At 35.9% G+C, this 21,740-nt stretch overlaps 1 protein-coding gene and 1 long non-coding RNA gene across 4 annotated transcripts; both read right to left on the bottom strand.

The window, feature by feature from the left end:
- Positions 1 to 3,799: 3,799 nt before the first annotated feature.
- Positions 3,800 to 10,044, bottom strand: LOC112288489 (uncharacterized). 3 transcript variants are annotated; one of them, XM_090254271.1, is made up of 5 exons: positions 9,150 to 10,044; positions 8,187 to 8,289; positions 7,299 to 8,063; positions 6,899 to 7,012; positions 3,800 to 6,544 (listed from the first exon to the last, which is right to left on the bottom strand). In XM_090254271.1, the coding sequence occupies exons 3-5, from the start codon at positions 7,728 to 7,730 to the stop codon at positions 5,615 to 5,617; spliced, it is 1,476 nt and encodes a 491-aa protein (XP_090110397.1). In that variant the 5' UTR covers positions 7,731 to 8,063; positions 8,187 to 8,289; positions 9,150 to 10,044; the 3' UTR covers positions 3,800 to 5,614. The 3 variants fall into 3 exon arrangements, with proteins under 3 accessions (XP_090110397.1, XP_090110398.1, XP_024388457.1); XM_090254272.1 differs by having other exon boundaries at positions 7,299 to 7,895; XM_024532689.3 differs by lacking the exon at positions 9,150 to 10,044 and having other exon boundaries at positions 8,187 to 9,142.
- A 4,737-nt stretch (positions 10,045 to 14,781) lies between these two features.
- Positions 14,782 to 16,816, bottom strand: LOC112288374 (uncharacterized). The gene is made up of 2 exons (XR_002971539.2): positions 15,819 to 16,816; positions 14,782 to 15,646 (listed from the first exon to the last, which is right to left on the bottom strand). It is a non-coding gene; the product is annotated as an uncharacterized LOC112288374 (long non-coding RNA).
- Positions 16,817 to 21,740: the final 4,924 nt, after the last annotated feature.

Here is a 21,740-nt window from a genome sequence, read left to right as displayed (position 1 = left end):
GAAACTCTTGAATCTAACAAGATAAAAGCTTTCTGATATTTAGGCCCTAAAATAATATTTATTGTAAAACAATGAGAGGGTTCTAAGAAGATAATAAGACCTTTATTAAATATTGTACAAGGTTCCAACTGCATGGTTCTTATTATAGCTAGATAAACTACTTTTTTGACATACTATCTTTTTGTCACGGCCATAATCATGTAAGCTAATAATTACATATAGAAATAAGTAGAAGTAAGTAAAAGTAGATAAAAGTAAGTTAATTCTATAATATTTAATATAGAAGCTTCCTAGAAACTTTCTAGACACTGCTTTGACTTCATAGGTGTCTTTAATTGACTTTTTGGATTAGAAACATGGTCAACAAGTTGGCCATGTGCCACACATGTTGTTAGCTTGAAGATCAAGCTAACTATGTGGCCCACATGTAGAAAAACTTGCCTTGTAAGTCAAGGCATGTGTCTGTCACGGCCATAATCATGTAAGCTAATAATTACATATAGAAATAGGTAGAAGTAAGTAAAAGTAGATAAAAGTAAGTTAATTCTATAATATTTAATATAGAAGCTTCCTAGAAACTTCCTAGACGCTGCTTTGACTTCATATGTGTCTTTAATTGACTTTTTGGATTAGAAACATGGTCAACAAGTTGGCCATGTGCCACACATGTTGTTAGCTTGAAGATCAAGCTAACTATGTGGCCCACACGTAGAAAAACTTGCCTTGTAAGTCAAGGCATGTGTCCTACAAAGTCAACACATATTGAAGGTCCTATAGAACATCGCCATGTAGCCCCTAGTTAGATAGTATATATAGAGACAAGAGTGAAGGCTTCTTCACTCTTGTCAACTCCTTTCTTGCTTCTAGTCTAGTTTCAAGGGTCTCTAGTTTTCTTGTCTTTTGGCAATAGCCATTCTAGTTTCTCTTTTCAATATACATACTTATTATTCATATTTTGTTACTTTTCTTTGAGTGAAGGCTTACTTGTCTGAACTGTTTTTTCATTGAGTTCTTGTCCTTGACATTTTTTTTGAAGCCATACTTCTTATTTTGTGGTTGCATTGCTTCTTTAAATAATGTTGAATACTGTGCTTAAATTCTCCATAATACAAGCACAATCCTTTTTGACAAAAACAAGTCTTTTTTTGCTTAGTAAGAGATTTAAAATGTACCATATTAATTTGCATATCCTCTACTTTCAAATGTATGTATTGAAGAGATTTTGGTATTGCCATTGAATTATAGTAATATTGAGGCACACTTATATGACTCTTAGATCAAATTTCAAAAAATTGATTGTTACACTTTACAACAAAATTAATTACTTGACTCGATGTTTGAAGATTAGATAAATCAAGCATCAATTTTTTTTATCTCATATTGTAATCTATAAAAAAATTGGCTAACAAGCATAGCATCATTTTACTTGATATTAGTTACAAATTGTCAAAATTCTAAATCATATAATATTATTGATTGATTTTTCTATTGCAAAATATGGATCTTATTGGTTGCAATACAAATTGCATCATGTTTTTCATACATGAATCAAACATCTACTAAAAAAGCCTCTAGATTATCCAACATTGGATTTTATTATTTAAAAAAAGATGAAAACCATGATAATATTAAACTTAAAAGAAGTATATCAATGAATCTAACTTACAATCCAAAAATTGGATAACTTTAGAGTTGAAGTTCAATCACAAGTTGTACTTGATTGATAAATCTTCAAAACTTAGATCTTATGCCATCAAACTTCTTGGACAGTTCAATCTTTGGTTCTTTAATACTAGAAGCATATTTTATTATAAGTGAAGAGATATGATTTGGTATAGATGTTGAAGCAACTCCAATTATTTCTATATCTTTGCTCCTTGTCATTCTTGTTGCTTCTTATGATAATAAATTGAATTGATGCATTGCAAGTATTAATTCATTCAATTGTTCTTACATTTGTGTCATTGTAGTTTTCATTTTAAAAAGCTCTATCATGATAATATTTAGAGAAGAGAAGATATGTAATATTGCTCAAGATAAATAGAAGAGAGGACTTCAAAACAAAGAAAATACTAAGAATAATATTAATTTAAAAGAAGGTAATCCACAACTTCTAATATGCTTATGTCTTATCAAGAAAAAGGCATAATCTATTCTTAATGAAGAAAAGACAAAGCTTTCATATTGTAAGTATATTCTTATCAATTTGTCAAGGACAAAAATCCAATGAAAGCAAATAATCAAGTAAGACTTTTTTCAAAGAAGTATGACAAAATAGAAGTAAGGAAACATATATATTTAAAAGAAACTAGAATGACTATTGCCAAAAGACAAAAAAAATTAAGATGCTTGAATCAAGATTAAAGCAAGAAAGAAATTGAAAAGAGTGAAGAAGGCTTCATTCTTGATTTTATATGTACTATCCACATAAGAACTATGTGGTGACATTCAATAGAACCTTCAATATATGTTGACTTTATAAACCACATGTTTTAACTTTCAAGGCAAGTTTTCTATGTATGTGCTATATAATTAGCTTGTTTCATAAGCTATCCATGTATGTAATACGTGGCTAATTTATTGATCAAGTTTTTAATCTGAAAGTCAACTATAAATATGTATAAAATCAAAACCATGTCTATAAAGCTTTTAGAAAGCTTGTCTAGAAGTTATTATGAAATTAATCTATTTTTATTTATTTTTACCTACTTCTATCTAATCATATAGATAATTATTATAGTAAATATGTATGTCTATGATAGTATATTCATAACATGTGGAAACTTTTAAAGACTGATCCTAATATCTAGTATATATTGAAGTTGAGGCTGGGAAGATCTTCTATCTAGACAATACATTTATTTGAACTCTAATTCACTTCTTTTGGTGTTGATCTTATATTCATTTAATATAATTTAATTCATGCTAGCTTTCTTATTGAAACTCTTATATTTGACTTCTTGTTTGATATTTTATATAGTAAATTTATAATATTAAATAATATATAATACAAGACTTAATCAAAAACATTTCTTAGTAGATTGGTAATAATTTAAAACATGTAGTGACATAAAATACTTAAGATTTTTTTTATATGCATAAACCATCATTGAACCAAAAATACCTTCTAAATAATAGAGACATACTTGAAATGAATATACAATTAGAAAATATTTATATTTATGGATTATATATTTAATCTTGATTCCTAAAAAAAAAAATCATTAAAAATCTAAGAGATGAAAATTATTATTTGGTCCTATTTGTGACCACATTTTGAATATGTTTCTATGAAAAATAGTTTAGAAAAGTTAAATTTGTATAAAATTGGTGCTTCAATAAAAACTATCTTCAAAGCTTAAAATACTACTTGAATTTCTTAATTTTGAATAAGTTTATTTTTATAAGTTAAACATATAAGTAGAGTTGTAATTTTTAAATTGGTTTTGTAAAAAATCGATATTTATTGACAAATCTCAAGAAATATTAGATATATCTTATTATTCTTGAAGTTTTTATCCATGATAATCTAAATTTTCTTAGCTTCTATTATAAGGTTTCATTGCGAATGATATATCTTAAAAAATCAACTAGAGTTGTATGAAATATATACTTCTTTATCTTATTTTATATGATTATGCCTCTTATTTTTTATAGTATACAACAAATTTTATATTTATGCTCTTTTATATTCTTAAAATAAATCAAAATATTATTTATATTATAAACATTAAAATCACCTAAAAATTCTTTTAAAAAATCATTTATTAGATGTTGAAAAGCACCAAGAGTATTTTTAAGTTTAAAAGATATAATATCATATTTAAAATATCCATACTTGGTTCAAAACATAATCTTTTATACATCTTCTTCTTTTAAGCATATTAAGTTGTATGTTCTTTGTAGATCTATTTTTTTTCATAGATCTTTGTTTTATTCAAAAAAATCCAAAAGTTATAATATTAAAGATATAATGTACATATTCATGATGATAATCTTCTTAAGTCCTAAATAATCCACGCATATCCATGGTAATTTGTCATTTTTCTTTATAAATAAGATAAGATCTTACATTGGAGATTTTGAGTAGTGTACAAATTTCTTGGCTAAGTTCTTATAAATATATTCCTTGAGCAAAGCCAATTAATTTTGTAATAAACTATAGATTGGTCTAAACAACAATTAAGTTTTTTTTAGAAGATTAATTGAATAATCATAAAGATAATGCTTTGAAATGATATTTCAATTTTTTTCAGACATCTTGATAATCTCAATATTAGATTATAATACTATTTAAAGTCTTTTCATTATTAAAAATAGATGTATCATAGTTTAAAAAAACCAATCTTTATTTTTCATACCATTCATAATATTTATAAAAGTTTTTGCTTCTACAAGTAAGGATTTTATTGTATTAAGCTTTTAATCTACTTCTTAATTCATAAAAGTTTTGGTCATATTATGAAAAAATTAAGATTATAAAAAATCTAATTAATTTAATAGTTATATTTTTTTAACCATATAATATTAAAATTACTAGATTAAAGAAATATCTAATAATAAAAAATACTACTAAGTTATTTTAATAATTTTTTATTATTTTTATAAGAATAATTTTATGGATTTTATCTCAAAAAATATAAAATATTACCATTTTGACTTCTACAAGCAGAAGCTTATTTTTCTTTATTAAAATTATGTTATATCTTTTAACAAAGTCTTAATGTAAAAAAATAAGTTGAAACTCTTAAATTTAGAAAAGTAGAGACTTTTTATTTTTTAGGTTCTAAATAAATATTTATTATTAAATAAGAAGGTTTCAAGGATAGAATATGATCTTCATTAGATATTGCATAGGATTTTATTTTCATATAAAAATACAAACAAAATAATTTTATTAATTAATATTTTATTATCTTACTTCAACAAGAATTGAAGACATTTAAATAAGGCTATATAAAAGCCTCTATTTTTTATTTTTTTATTTTTCTTTAATATTTGATAGATTAAAGTTAGTTAGTAGTTTTTTCTTTAAGTTTTTGTTTTATTATAAAACTCTTCTACCACCTTAGAAAGATCATAAAATAATAAAAATATGATAGATTAGATAAATATTTTGATATGATCAAATCTAATATTCAGTTAAGTATAAGATTATATAAAAAAAAAACCTTGAAATTAGTTAAATAAATATTTGGGAGACAATAGTTTATGAATCATGGTTAAAATCAAATCCCAACTACTAAAATGGCTACTTAAGGTAAAATACAAGGACTTTCTAAGATTAGCATATTAGATTGATAAGCCAACTTTATGCTTATTCCAAAAACAAAGAATTTGTTTCATTTGGTTTTGAAATAATTATTCAAACGCTATTCAAAGTTAGGATTTATATTGGTAATCACTCTGGGAACTTGCATCTCTGAGATCGCGAATCAAAGAAAGAAAACTGGAGTGGTATAAACAACCGCATGAAATCTACTCTTCCACACTCATTCACATGCACATGATATCAAAGCCATTTTCATCATTCACTACAGCAGCTCCACGATTTGAATCGAACAAACAAGCGTGTTGTTCAACTGTGTACTGTATGATGTCTTCATGCAGAATTTCAGCTGCTAACATTTCTGGAGGTGTCGCTAGTGCAGTATGGAACACCTGCTGAGCTGTTGGATATTGCAAGCTCTAACTGCGGCATTGCTTTATCGTAAGCTGAAACTCCAGAGGGTTGTCCAACGGTCCCTTGAAAATCCAACCTGGTCTGCTGAAATACATCGAGAGCTCTACCGCACCCCGTACCTGTAGAAAGAAAACTGCACTGGCCTATACGCAATGTTAAACTAGGTTCTTTAGAGATGATGGAGTTGATGGCAGCTGCTAATGCAGCACTGAGTTTGGGGTTATTGGTGATTGCCTCGGTGGCAGCGCTAACTGAGCCAGTTAATGGATCCAATTCCTTCGCACCATCCTTTCCATCTATAAAAGATGCCATCTTGGCTGACAATTCTTTCTGTATTTGCAGCTGTCTTGCTTGGCTGGAACTGGAGCTCGATGAAATTGCTTGTGTCCTGGGTTTCATTGCCAATTGATCGTAGGCGCTTCTGGAGAAAGGTAGTGAATCTCGCGCAGGGGTACACCGATTTTGAGACTGAAATGGCATGGTGAGATCCAACATCTTGGTTTCGCCGCTTGATACAAAGTGGTTTTGCATGAAAGGGGTGTCTCCGGAGTCCTCCAGACGAAGGCTTAGCTGCGTGGCGGGATCCCGAGTGAGGTCTAGCGTGATGGTAGGCAAAGATGTAGAGGAACCGGAAGTGGAGGTTTCAACTGACGGGCCAATTCCCAGAGTATTGCCTCGGAGGTAAAGCTCTGATGTTCCAGCCATGCGCGCGACATCGCTGGTTGTGGAGCCAGAGAGAAGCATACTTGCGGCTGCGGAGGTGGTTGATGCCATGGACGCCGCAGCAGCAGGAATGGGGTGGTTGTGAGTACCTTCGTAAGTTGTAATTAGAATAGAAAGGTCGTCTGCACATCTCTGAACCTGTAAATAAGAGTTGATTTGATTAGACTTCAGCCACAATCGATTCAAGGATTGAACGATGTGTGAAAGCAACAACGTCAAATGGTTACGCAGCCCATTGTCGAAGCTACTGGGAGATTTGAGACACGTCTACTATAGCATGCAGAAGAACGACAGATTCCACTACCAAATTCCGCAGAATTTACGGCTTGTGAGAAATTTAACACCAAAATGTGCCAGAATTTTCCACTACATTGTGCACATTATCGTGTCAAGTATGTCATCCGAAGCATATGATTCGCAACCTGATGAAGTTTATATGAAGTTTATATTGATTTGATGCTTTTTGCGGAAGGCTGATCAAATTTCTAGTACCTGCTTACGGACGGGACATCCTCGAAGCAAGGTGCAGCGATAATAAGCCCGAGGACACGGATTCCCCTTCGCCATTTTCTGACCATACTTTCTCCAATGGCAGCCATCGCCCTTCTACATCACCAAAGATTAATGCCATAGAACAGTGTCAATTATAGCAAGCAAGACTATTGAGTGCTAGCCCATGCAAACCCGAGTTCTTGGTCACTATGGACACAGCTCTAGTGCTTTCTACTCAATGATGCTGCACTATAACAGGTAGCATCGTTTAGTGGAGGTATGATCAAGAAAAGAAGTAGGAACTTAATCGACACTGAGGCCTGAAGATAATCAACGATAACAATCATGTCCGCTGTTGTTTACACTACTTAAAAGACTGTAACACAATGTAGTGGCTCACCGTTTGGGAATCAGAGCGGGTGCGAACACAGACACGAGCCTTCCGAACTAGTGGGCTCTCCTCTGCGTCGAGTAAAGCCTTAGTGCTGTTTGCGACTTTCTGCACTCTACTAAATGGCGAGCTCACGAGTGATTGTTCCGCTTCATCCAGGCTAGAATAAGACCTTTTAGAGCTAACCGTGGGTTTGAATTCTTCTGAAGATAATGATGGCGATGTAATCCTTTGCTTCCGCCTTTGGGAAGAAGGATTTATCTCTTCACGTAGAGTGCAAATGCCAGTGTGCTCTATGCGAGCTTCTCTCCTTGCCTTGACCTGTTCACCATCTATGGTGGCGTAATTATCTTTCTGTAATGAAGCATGCAAGCCATCTCCACGTTCATCATGACCAAACTCGCAGCTGGAAGAGCAAGACAGTGTCATAGGGATGTTCATGACGTCGTCGTCCTGTACGAGTTCGAAATGTTGGAGAAAGTTTCTGACAGGACTGTAGATAACCTGCTAACAAAAATATCTGCGAAATACGCCCTGTGATCGACTTCAGAGCAGATGACAATTCCACTTTTCCGTTCTCCCAAGTTGCTATATCAAGTTCTGAGACTGCATACACGATCTTCAAAAGTCATTACAATGTTTTGGTTCTCTCATCTTGCAGAATGACGCCTGCGTTTCTAAGGTAATACGTGCCTGCACTTTATTGTAACTCTTTCCGAACCAGAGAGAGCTCGCTGTTCATTCTATCATGTTCCTCGCCTAAGCAGATCAATTCTGGAGAAGAGTGACACAGCAACGAATGTCAGGGAGCTCGAAATATATTCAGACATCAAGCTAAAACATCTCCAAGGATGGGCTTCTAATGTTAGTATTTGAAATGAAGTCTTTAGGGTGTACCTGGTCACGCAGTTCACGGGACTTTGGAAGGGGCTGACTGGTTGACTCTTTGGCAGCACCGTGGTTTGAGGAATTCCGTCAAGACCTCAACACCACGTCGAACCTGCACCCAATCCCTCTAGAACATAAATCACTTTGATCTCAATTCGACACCACAAGAACCAGTATCTAGTCAGATCGAAAACTCACGAATTACAAACCATGATATCTAACGGATGGGCCTGATTTCGTAAGAAAATACTGACTGTACGCTGATAGGGAATCCTGTCGTAGTTGGTCTAACAAATTTCGACTTCTTCTAGTATGAAACTCCGAGGTTAACGTGGTCTTCTGCTCAATGGCTCGACGGGGTCCTTCCACTGGTCGAAACTTTCCACTGCATTCCACTTTGGCAGTAGAATTTGAGAATCATCTGCTCCTCTAGGTGCGGGCTACTGCGACCCCTTCGTCCCTTCGACAGAAATGTGAGACTGGCCGCTGCAACTAAGGGTGGATCGTAACAGTCAAATCTTGCGAGCGCTACAGCTTCAATTTCAGTGGTATATTCAACTTGTAGGCTGCCGAGGGTCTTCTAAGCTGCATCTACAACAATAGTTGCTAGACTGACGCTTTGAAAAGTATATTCTAGCCATAGCAGTATTATAACTGTTCTCTTCTCTTGGATCCGTTCCACTACTTGTCAACGGCAAGCCCAGAGCCATCTACTCTGAACTTCACCCACCAAATCTCAACAAACTTACTCCCGACGTTACTAGAAACAACGACTCAGACGATTACGCATGTTAAACCTGAACGACATAAACTGAAGTTTCAGGTTTAGCTGAGAAGGGACGAGGTAGAAACTGACGACTGAAGTTGACCCTAGCTACAATTCTCACAAACGTTGCGGAGACTTGGTTACACTGGTCTTGTATTTGAGATTGAGTAACCCATTCAAAGAGAAGCACCTGTCGGATAAATTACCTTTCAAAACTGAAGAGAGTGTGTTGTCTCCTTGGCACTATTCACATCTGCAGATTTATCGACGTTCACCCGTATGCGCACAATCTTGACGGCTTGTTTTGCATTTCACTCTGCTTCATGCTGTATGTGCAAGATGACATCTGACAAGCTAATGGTGGGGCTGGTGGAGGTCTAGCTAACTCACACTACGTAAGTACCGAGAGATTCCACAAGAAGCTCCTGCATAATCTGGAAAGAGTTTGAAACCTGACACTTCTACATAGTCTGATTAGATTTGAGATGTGAGACCTGAAAGCGCTCCAGCTCGGGCTTGTGGGAGATTGGATTGGCTTGTAGGAGGTCACCGTCGGAGAAGCAACTCACGTGTGGTCTGCGCCCACCCTAAGGAAATCCTTTACGTCAATTACCAGTTACGCGTCAATGCGCGTTTTACCAAGATTAGGGCCTGTCTACCTGCCTGACCTGACTACTCCAGCGAGTCTTTCACCTTAACTTGTGCACCCAGATCTGAATAGACATATTTCCGACGCACGGCCTGATTTCTATAGAAGAAATCAAAATCATGTCATTTTTTCGGAACAAACTTAAGGGGCTTTGTAACCTTCGGCGAGTTCTCTGTATTGTGGTAGCAACTCGTGTTTGGAGATGGGAGGAAGGGCCTGCCAGCCCAAGGCTCAAGATGAGAGGAGAAAGAAAGACAACCTGAGCTCATCCAAGGATGATCAGTTCAGGTTTCTTCCGTGAGGACCTCTGTATCAGTTAGGAAAATGGAGTCAGAGAAGGCTATGTTAACGGTCCTGAGGGATTAAGCGGAGTCACGGATATCCAAGATGGTGATGACGCAATTTGTGATGACCACTGTTCAATGTAAGCTAGCTGCCACATGCGCCGTGAAGAAACAAAAGGATCAAAATACCCTGTTACAAAAGCCAATGGATTCTGTTTTCATAAAAAACAATGTTGTACCAAGCTTGAGCAAGATCGACTGTGTCTCGTCCCCCAAATGTAGAAAGTTGTAAATATTGGGTGAAGACATCCTAAAAGTGATCAAATTAGATGTGAATGAGACAACAGATGCGACAATCTGGTTTTGGGAAGTTCAATTTCTTCGTTGCGGATATGAACTCATCGCATGGGTCAGTTACGTAACAAAGGTTGGATTAGCATTGAACATGTTGCGACTCAGTAGCAGAGTCGAGCCGCCTTCACTGTCTAAAGTCCTTTTAAAATTTTACCCCAAATATAAGGCGCAATGAGACATTCGCGTCGGGAATCGTTACTTGCCGAGCAAGCCAACCAATAATGCCGGCGGGTACGCCCTGCTACCAGAATATGATGATTATCTTTCATGGAAATATATTATACTTTCAAATTGGGTGGTGGGGGCAACTCGAATGTAAAAACAAAATTTAGGAGGTCGAGTTCTCATGTCAACCCCCAGTTTGTCGTTGGAAGATGACACTTTTCACTCGGAGAACAGTCACAATTGTAGAGCACGAACAAGAAATTCACTGAAAGAACTCCAATGTATGTATGTAATTGTCACCACTCTTCTCAGCAGGCTGGTCCTACTTTACTGAGGTAAAGATCTGGTTCTGATTCATCCAATCTACATTGACTCGGTTGGGGGGGTATTCTCTCTCTTAGTCGGACAGTCCTTGCACAGCCGCAACATCCGCCTAGTTCTTCTGTCACGTCCGCGGGTCACAGTTCGGGCACCACACGAGCTATCAGATGCCATCGTCGCTACCTTCCCGTGACAAGTTGACTGAAGTTCTGAGCAGATCGCTTCACGACCATACATGCTAAGTCGCGCAACACCCATACAAGTAGTAGAATATTCGAAAAATCGCTCAAAAACATTCGGTCAAATGCTTCCGTTCGTCAGTCCACCAGAATGCACAGTAAACTGGCTGCATGCTGCGCTTTCATGACGTAATGCCACCCCAGTACTTAACCCCCCGTGGTAGGGAATAGAGCTAATTAGCCGCTTTGACTCCTTATTCGACGCACATGTTAGTAGCTAAAGTCAAAGACGCATGCAATGGAAAAAGCTATTCGCTTGCGACAACAGTCACGACACTCATCTTCCGCCGAGGATTTCAATTGACACGAAGTTTCCGATAAAAATAAGTGTTCCGAATATAGTAATTCTGAGAAATTGAGTCTGGTGACGGTCGCTGAGGTAAGAGATGCGTCATTCAGTGGGCCACGTTCCTGAAATATTCGTGGGCCCTCGCGCTTCGGATTTTGTTTGGTGGTGGGGTCCTGCGGAGAAGTGGGTCCGGTCTGGCTTGAATCCGAAGCCAGACGGCTTTACAGATGCCTCTCATGGCGGGCTGACTCATGCAACCTGGATTTGGTTGGACAACCTGACTGCCCGTCCCGCTTCTGCCATCTGCCCTCTCCCTCCATGTCATTTTACTGCGTCAGCAGCCCCCTCTGACATCACATCACCCGGCCCGCGCACAGCCCCACCCAGCCCGGCCCTTTTTTAGGCGGTGATCCCACATTCGTTTAACGCTAATCATCCATTCGTGTGGATGACTATCTGAATCAGTGTTCATTTGAATGGAGCGTTCAGATGGGTTCAGCAGTTTTTGGACATATCCGTTTTAATTTAGTGGGTTAGTATTGATGGTGATTACATTAATCCAACATTTGATACAAGGGTTTAATACAATGTGGTGTAGTTTGGTTAAAGAATGCTAATTAGAAAAATTATAGATCTATGGCTACCAGCATAGATTGAACTTGGAATCTGTTAGTTGACAAGACTCCCCTTTACCAAGCATAGATTCCCTTTAGCATATGCTTCCTATAACAAATATATAAATATATATGAGGTTGTTGGAGGTAATTTATAAGTGTAAAATATATCTGGAGGTACTATCAAGAAACTTGTAACGTATATCAGAAAAATATGCAATAGTTTTTTTTGTTTTTTGAAAAAATTAAATTAAATTAAATTAAATTAAATGGCTCTCATCCATGATGTTCACTCAAAAACAAATTAAAAACTTATGAGAACACAAACATTATTTTGAGTAGCCTTAGAACATAGAACAAAGTTTATTTCTCATTTAGTGAGCAATTTCTTTAAATAGTATAATTTTGCAACATTTTAACAGTACCAATTTATTGTTTCAAGTATAAGATTATTTTTTAAAAAAACAAAAACAACAAATAAAAATAAATAAATAAAATCTTACCATGAGGATCATAAAATTTGTTGACAAAACTGTTTTAGCATTTGCAAACTTTGATATTCATAAACATTATTTTTATCATGACTCTAAAAATAATATCATAAAATTAAATTAAAACAATATATGTAATATCATATACAAATACTTGTATACCAATATTGGAAAAAAATTAAGAATCTTATGATTATAAAATGATAATTTTAGTCTTATTGATGATTTAAAAGGCAGATTGGTCATAATCTATACAAAGCATAAGATATATGTTCTTTAAAAAAATAATTTTTTTCTTAGTATAAGAAATTTTAAGAATAGAACTAAGACTTGAAAAAGAAGTTCTAAAAAGTAAAAATAGTCTTATGTGTTAAATAAAAAAACTCATAAGAAATTCATGATGTATTGATAACTATTTTTTATGATGTTTTAACTTGAGAAAATTAGGTTTCATTATGAAATAATCTCTAGTTTCTTCAAATATCTATCTATCTATCTATCTATATATATATATATTTTAGGGAATGTTAAATAGACTCATGCTTTTACTAAATAGATCCACCCTTGATGAAAAATATGGTAATCGTGATAATTGTGGTTGGTTTTTATTGGTTGTAGATCCAATGGTGGAGAAATGAATCTAGAGATTTTTTTTTTTTTTTTTTTTTTTTTTTTTCATGATAGTTAGGATGGGTGGATCAATTTAGTAAAAACTTGGGACTATTTAACATTTTCATATATCTATATATAAGATTTTTTTTTTGGCTTACATTAATTAATTGTTGAATTAATAATACACCTATATGTATTTATAATATTTAAAGTAAACTCTATACTATCAAAAATAAATACCAATTTTTCATATAGTTTTTTGGTTTATTAATTTACTTTATTAAACTAAGACCCCTTCAAAAGCATTGATGAAGAAATTCTTCAAGTGGACATTGCACTAGAACTAACCTAACAATCCAATTTTGGTGGTGTTCATGACATCATTGTAAGCGTAGCCCTGAAAGATCTCATAGCTTAAAATAGAACATCAACTCTCTTGAAATGCTCCCCAATCTCGCAAGACAAGCAAAGGTGGTGGAGTTGCCTCGAAAGGGCTTCAAAATTTCAATTGAGGAGAGCAAAACAGTTGATTTTTGCAAATCTAAGCAACGAATTTCTCTCCAAACACATAGGCAAGGAGGTTGAGGCATGGAGAGCACTATTGCATTTGACATAATACTCATTTACTAGCAAAGTCGTACACTTGCACAAGTAACTAAGTAAATGTTAATTTCATGTTTTTCACTTCTTGGTTTTGTTTTGTTTATATATATGTCTTGTGACCTTTGATTAGATTCACAATATTTTGTATACTAGAAGTATACCCAATAGCAGATTTTATAACATCTACGAGGTCATCACCTAGGAAATCTGCCTTCAAGGCAGTCAGTGCCACGCTCTAATCTTTTGGAACCAAAGTTTGATCGAATCTATCGCTGAATACCCTTGTGCTAATTCAAGAAGAAGTGGAAGCAATGGCCAAGGTAGTCTCGATTAGTTTTGCCTCTACCAGACATCCTTCTGGAACGAAACTACAAGATTGGTTGCATGTTAATTTAGTAGAAACTCAAGTAGAAGTTTTGCAAGTTTGTATTCTCCAACGTGACTATTTTGTCTTCACCTTTAACAGTGAGCAGGGAGTAAGAAAAACCCTGCAACTGAGCCCTCTACAATTTGGTACACACACAATCTACCTCCATCCATGGGCACCCCAGTTTGAAACGAACTCATCCAAAGGGATCCGGATCCTACTATGGATCCGCTTCCCGAAACTAGATGACATGTATTATAGAGCCCTCCCAATTATCTGCGTAGAAATTGGAGAGGTAGTGTGGACAAGGAAGCAAGAAGATTACTTGCAAAAATCCTTCACTCCTTGTATCTGTATTCTTGTCATGGATGTAATGAAAATACCCTCATTAATAATCCTTTTGATACTAAGAAGCGATGAAGAGATAGAGATTGTAGTGGAATACGAAGGTATTCCACGACAATGTAGTAACTGTTTGGAGTTGAAACACGATTCAACAAATTGTCTACAAAAGAAGAAGAAGACGCTGAAAGACAAACAAAAAGCTTCTCGCAAGAAGTCCCTAAACCAACTACAAGACCAGAAGAGCATAAAACCACAGTAGAAAAATACAATAGACCGTCCACACCCGAAACATAGGAGGACAATACTTGAGTCACCACTCCAGACCTTGAAGCAGTGGTAGTAGATTTTATGGACTCCATGCAAAACATTGATGAGACTACTCCTCATGCGAAAACTAATTAAATGTTCATCATGCAAAATCAAAAAAAATAATTAAACCATCCATGATACACCCAGGGACAATTCGTTGCTAAAAAGAGACACATAGCATCAAATAGGCTCAAGATGCAAATATGGAATACTTTCAATTTTCAGAATACACCCAAAGAGGGCAAAAAACAACTACAGATGTGACCTATAATAGACACAATGAGAACTGATACACAACAAAGGTATCTGAGTACGCTAGTTGGAGATTTACAGGGCACACGCATCTCCCTTCCTACTAACACTACATCCAAGCTTGAAGATCTCCGCCAACTTTGCTGGAAATAGTTACAAGCAGATCTATTGCGGAACCTCAGACTGGGGAATAAGAGTCTCACCTAAAGAACCGGAGACACAATCACGTGGATGGACCAATGGCAAAAACTAGAAGATGGTAGCTACATCTGCCACATACTAGCACTCATGGAGACTTCGCACATAGACAACACATTCTACTTCGATGAGGCTCAACAACAATGGACGGAGAGTGATGATCTCGGGGTATGGATTCATCCGGACTGAGAACTAGCTCCAAAAGAGAGGTTTCCACTCAAGATGCTTACACAATTAATATCAATCCCACATAGAGTATGATCGGCACAGCCCTATGTGAGCAAGGCATCATCATGAGTGGAGCACACAACTGCCTCAAACTCGACGCAGATTCCTCCAATCGACCTTCAATGTAGAAGAGAGCTGCTAATAGGTGACAGCACTGATCACCTTTGACATGGGTCGAGGATCACTTGGCACCATGCATATCCACAACAAATGCACACAAGGCAGAGCAGGTCTTCTTCTCCTGCCCTCAATACCAACAGCACAATGTAACCAATCCACGATGTGGATTAATCCGCACATCTCTCCAGCAAGCAACCGATTGTATCTTGATTAGGAGAGACGAGAATAGAGTCCTCTTGCCGAAACTACAGATTTTAACAACCCTGCTGGACAAGCACAAAAAACCTTAAAGCGGTAATATTTGTAGAGATCGCAACTTGGCTTGCAGATAAAGATAATACCAGCCACCTAACTCTCAAAATCTCCCACCTCCACATTTGGCAACAGCTAAATAGTTGAGACATCAAAACTGTGGTTATTCAGATGTTACAACACCTCACGAGAGCAATCATGAGGTGGCACCTCGGCCTCCATTTCTACACCCCACATCTCCTATACAGGCATAACTCCTTGGAACCACCTTGGTCGGTGGTGGATGCAACACCACCCACTCAATAAGATGACAGACATCTTATTACACATCATGACCTAGAACATCTGGGGCATGTCTAGCTGCATAACTGGAAAGGTGAAGAGATGACGGTTTCAAACTCAAGCTCTATGGAACGGGGCAGAATTGAATGAGGCTACAAGTCATTATCGACTCAGCATGGCCATCCTCATGTCTACATCGATGCACCACTGTGTACTCAATTCCAAAATACTAGTCCCAGACGTGCATAGTGGATACTTAGTAAGTTGGAAAAGTAAACACTAAGATTCTTGCATGTGTATGCCTCCAATCGAGGCCACAAATGGTCAGTTTTGTAGGACAAAATCAACGCCAACCTATCCACACAAAATCTTGGATAGTGGCCAGAGACATGAAAATAGTAGAAAGGAAAGTTGATAGGAGCGGCAACCCTCTAAAGTAACTAAGCGCCGATGCACAACAGGCATGGGATACACTAGTGTTTAGACTCGGATTAGAGCACACATAGATTAGTGATGACTTTAAATGCAGGGGTGGACTAAAATTCTCTTTGTCAAATAAATGAGACAACAGCCTTCTAGCCCGATTAGACAGATTCTACACCGGCAAGTGCGGTGGGGAGGGAGGAGGCAAGATAAAAATCTTGAAAGGATATAGCACTCTCTCTGATCACCTCCCTGTCCATTTAGAAATTAGAAAATAGAATTGGAACACTGAAACAGATCGACAATTCAGATTCAATACAAGCTATCTAAAAAATCCAAACCTTTGTACACAACTAGAAAATATCTGGGTAGCAGAATCACGGCCCTCCAATGGCACAGAAGGTTGGCAAATCTGGCTAGCGCAAATCCTAAATAGAATCAAAACATTTTGCCGAAACGAAGGGATCCGTAGGGCCCAGGACCTCAAAATTTGAGATCGACAACTTTGAGCTGCCTTGGTAGTAGTTGAGCGCCTATATCAGGCCCACCCAGAGGACAACCTTGGTGCCTTGTATAATTCAGCAGCTTCAGGACTTACTGAATAAGAGATCCGCCACATAGAATGGAATTCAATACGAGCTTCTGCATGGTGAGCACAAATAGATTGATGTATGTAGAAGGAATTTTCTTTTACTGTCAAGGAGGTGACGTCCGCACCACCTATCCAATTCTTATGAGACTCCAAAGGAATCAAATACAACACCTATATCAAAATGGCTGCTTATGCGACAAGGTACTATCAAGCATTATTTACCTTGCAAGGCACTACTCTAGATACCTCTGAGGTCTGTCAGGTATGTTGAAGCAAGACACCGCAAAGAGTTACACCTAAGTTAAATACCACACTCTGCCAGCCAATCTAGAAGGACGAGATACACAAGGCAATACAAGTCCTCCCTTCCAGAAAAGCACCTGACTTGGAGGGCATTTTTACCTTCCTCTCTGGGAAACAGTCGGGGAGGATCTACTCGTGACCTTCAATGAAGTCCGCATCTTAAACATCCTTCACAAGGAGCTTAATACCGGACTGCTCTGCCTTCTCCTGAAGGGCGGATGCAAAACACAATTCAAGAATTGAAGGCCAATTACTCTGTTGGCACGATCTACAAGCTCCTCGCCAAGCTCATGGCCAACCAGCTCCAACCAAGTCTTGACACACTCATATGGCCAAATCAGACTGGCTTTTTGAAAAGCCGCAACATAATTAATAATATATTCCTGGCATTCAAAGCAATGGATTGGGCAGAAGAATCAAAATAGCCTCTAGTAATTTTTTTTTTTCTTGATTTTAAGAAGGCGTATGATCGGGTGGAGTGGAGCTTTGTGGAAGAAACAATGGCGGCCTTGGGCTTTGACGCACAATGGATAGCTTAGGTACAAGCCTTGTATGCTGATTCTTGGTGCTCGATGGGCCTCAATGGCCTCACCAGTATACCATTCATATTATCCTGCTCTATTCGACAAGACTGTCCACTAGCCCCTTTTCTTTACCTCTTCACAGCCGACTGTTTAGGATATCTATTAGAGAGCAAATGAAGGGTAGAAGGCCTCACACTTCCTGACGGCCACTCTCACGTAGCTGACCAAGAATACGTTGATGACACTGCACTGTATTTTTAACAGGCAACCAGGAGAATCTAGAATGGGCAAAATCCACCCTTAATGTATTTGCTCAAGCCGTGGGTTCAAAAATAAATTGGAATAAATCCAAAGCGATCTTGGCATCACCTACTCCAATACCCTTCACGTGGGGCACTGCAGAGGAGCTGTATTGGCTGTCATCGGGAGAAACCACTAAGGTACTGTGCCTCATGGTTGGATATGAGACCACCACAAAGGAACTGGGCTTCATGGTTGGATATGAGACCACCACAAAGGAACTGGGCTTCATGGTCGGATACAAGACCATCCCAGAGAAGTGCTTTCAAATTGTCATTTAGTCCATCCGTCGAAAACTTGCCTATTAGAGCACCACTAAGCTCTCTCTAGCTAGCCGCATATTAATTGATAATCAAGTTTTGCTGGCCAAAATTTGGCATATAGCATCCTGCTGGTTCTCCGCTGGCTACATATCAAAATCAAATCTTTGATACGCAACTACATCTGGTCGGGAGAGGACAACAAAAAAAACTGTCGCCCCAAAGTTGCATGGAATTCCCTCATCCAACCCCGACGGGATGACAGTATACAGCTCCTCAACCCAGAGATGCAAGCCCAAGCTTTTTTAGCAAAACTCTTCATCCGCGACCTTATTGGATGTACATCCATCAACATTCTACATCCACAATCATCCAGGGTTCTTCAAAGGATCTATTTCAAGAAAGACACTAAATTGTTTTGAGTTTATTCATGAAATTCTAATTAGAGAATCTTCAGGTTTAGTCACTAGAGAATTGACTTTGAACAAAATGTTGATTTCATTGTATATAAGTAAAGATTAGCAATCTATTGTATAAAGTATGTGCGCATGAATTTGTTGAATTCAAATAGGTTATGGAACCCTTATCACAAGTACATTGCTTGATGACGTAATTTTTTTGATTAAAAAAATATATGTATTCTTTTTTATCTTGCCTTCTCTTTGTTTTTCCAATCCTCAAAATTTTTTATATCTTAATTTGGTTGCTATCTCAAGCAACATTGTCGTATTACGTGTGTTCTTGCTTGAAAATACACCAAGCACCTAGTTGTGGAAGTTAAGTAGAAATACAACAACAATCTTACTAAGTCTAATAGAGTCTTAAATAAATTTTAATTAATCCTTAATAACCCTAATCAAACTTTGACCAATCTAAAATAAATTTAAAAGATGTTACAAAAGAAGTTATAAATTAATCTCAAAGAAAAATAATAATGAAATCTTAAAGAAATATTAAAATAAATCTTTAAATAAATAAAAATAGTCTTAAAGAATTATTATAAATAGAAAATTTTAAATAAATAATTAAGGATCCTAAAGAAATATTAAAAATATAATTTTTAAATAAATCCTAAATAAATTTTAACCAAATCTTAATTTAATTCTAATTAAAATTCTAATGAATCTTAACTATACCTAAGGTCAAATCTTAATTGAAATCCTAATTGAAATCCTAAATAAAATCCTAATAAATCTCAAGAAAATCCTAGATCAAACTTTAATGAAATCCTAATGAAATCCTAAATCCTAGACCAATCCTAATAAAATCCTAGAAAAATCTTAATCAAATCTTTATCACATCCTAATTAAATCCTAATCAAATTTTAATCAAATCCTAGACAAATCCTAAATCCTTACCAAATTCTAAATAATTCCAATTGAATCCTAAATCCTAAATCAATCCTAATCAATTCTTAATCAAATCCTAAATCTTAAATAAATTCTTAATAAATCTTATTGTAGTTTTAAAATTCAATAACTAATCATTGATCCATTGATTTTGACTCAAAATTTTTAGACCTTGCAAAAACTAAGTTAGCAACAAGCACAAATAAATTGAAATAGATTGTACACATTAAATAGACAAAAATTCCAAAACTTGGCTCATGGATCGGCTAGCCTTCTTCTCAAACCTTGATGTTGATATTCTTAAGCTAAGATCTCTTAATTTCATTATTCAATTTATTTCAAATTTTTTACAATTTTTGAAAATCAAGCTAGCAACCTTTGAGCAAAATTGTATTTCAATCCGATTAGCGGATTGACATATATCTTAAAAATCCTCATTGGTCCTTTAAATCCCAATTTCTAAGACCATAATCCACAAAAATCCTCGTATGCTTCAATCTAACCACTTAATTGATCTCAAATTTTTCACACACATTCACAATAAGCACAACAACAAGCTTTCTAATTTTTCTTTATAAACACACTATGAAACTCAAAAAATCTTATAATTTGTAAACTTGTTTTTATTTCTCAAAATCCAAATCCACCAAGTACATCACTAAATTTGAAAATCTATCAAAATCTCAATATTAATCCAAATGATATGAAACCAATACTCAAAAATCTCTCTTCTAGTTTGCTTTCAAATCCCACTCTTTGATTTACAAAAGAATCCTAGAGTTGCTATAGATGCATGGTTTTGTACCTTGGGATTTGATTTTGACCTAGGTTCACAACTGGTCCTCTTTGTATATCAATTTTTAGTAATTTGAGATAATTTTTATATAAACCTAATTTTAATTTTTTCCTAAAGATGTCTATATTATTTACTTATCTCATTTACTTTGATTTGAGGCTTTTATGCCCATAAAAAATAAATAGGAATTCCTTTTACAAAAGGCAACATTAAAACTAAACTTTTTACTACCTTTCTATAATTTATCCTTGTTTTTTCTACTACATCTTTCTACTAGGCTCGTTTGTAATAACATTCATATTTTTATTTTTCACCATATAATTGTGTCACCAAAAAACAGCATCTTAGTTATTCTTCTTATGATACTTCCTTACTTCATATTCTCATCATTTCAAAATCAAGCAATTCATCACTATATGCACCAAGAATCTGACATGTATTCTTTCAACTAGCTGATAACATAAGACTATGGGTCCGTGGTCGAGGAAACATACAAATTAACTGTCTCATTGACGGACAGCTACAACCAGACATTATTTGAAACGTTCTCTACGTACCAAGACTCAAACGTAACCTCTTCTCAGTCTGTTTAGTCTCAGAATGCAATTTATCTTGTATCACTTTCCCAGGACAAAGTGAATTTTGTACGCCACCTGGAAAGAAAGTCCTCGAAGGTGTCCGCTTGCAGAAATTATACCACCTCTTAATCCATGTAATTTCACTGGACCCTATATTTCATGCTGCTCGCATTCAAACTCCAGAATCAAAGATTTCTTCATCATACTTTTTACTGCCTTTACTTCTACTTTGACAACAGAATCTGAACTCCAACTTTGGCATGAGTGTATGGGCCATGTAAACTTCCCAACCATGCAACGTATGAGCCGACACTGCAGTTTTTGAGATTTCCATTTGGAGTTTAAATCATAGCTTCTGCGTCCTTGTAAAGGTTGCATGAAAGGCAAGCGAAAAAAAGTCAACTTATCATCAAGATCCTAATGAACAACAGAGCACTCTTCCAGGACAGCTCCTTCATGGTGACGTCTCAAGCAAGAAGTCTCAAACTTCCTCACTAAATGGTTTGTTATTTTACATTTTATACAAAGATGATGCTACTACGTACCGTTTTGTTCATTTTTCTTAGCACAAATCGGAAGCGTTTGATTTCTTCAAACGTGTTGTCAATATTGTTAAACGTGACACTAGTTACGCACAGCCCGGGGCAATGAATTTTGTAACATAGTATACGACAAATATCTCAACGACAATCACATCA

Source organism: Physcomitrium patens, chromosome 11, assembly GCF_059467195.1.
Source record: "Physcomitrium patens ecotype Gransden chromosome 11, ASM5946719v1, whole genome shotgun sequence".
In the NCBI taxonomy this organism is placed as follows: Eukaryota; Viridiplantae; Streptophyta; class Bryopsida; order Funariales; family Funariaceae; genus Physcomitrium; species Physcomitrium patens.
Note: the sequence above shows the minus strand (reverse complement) of the source record. Positions and strands in the feature narration are given on the sequence as shown.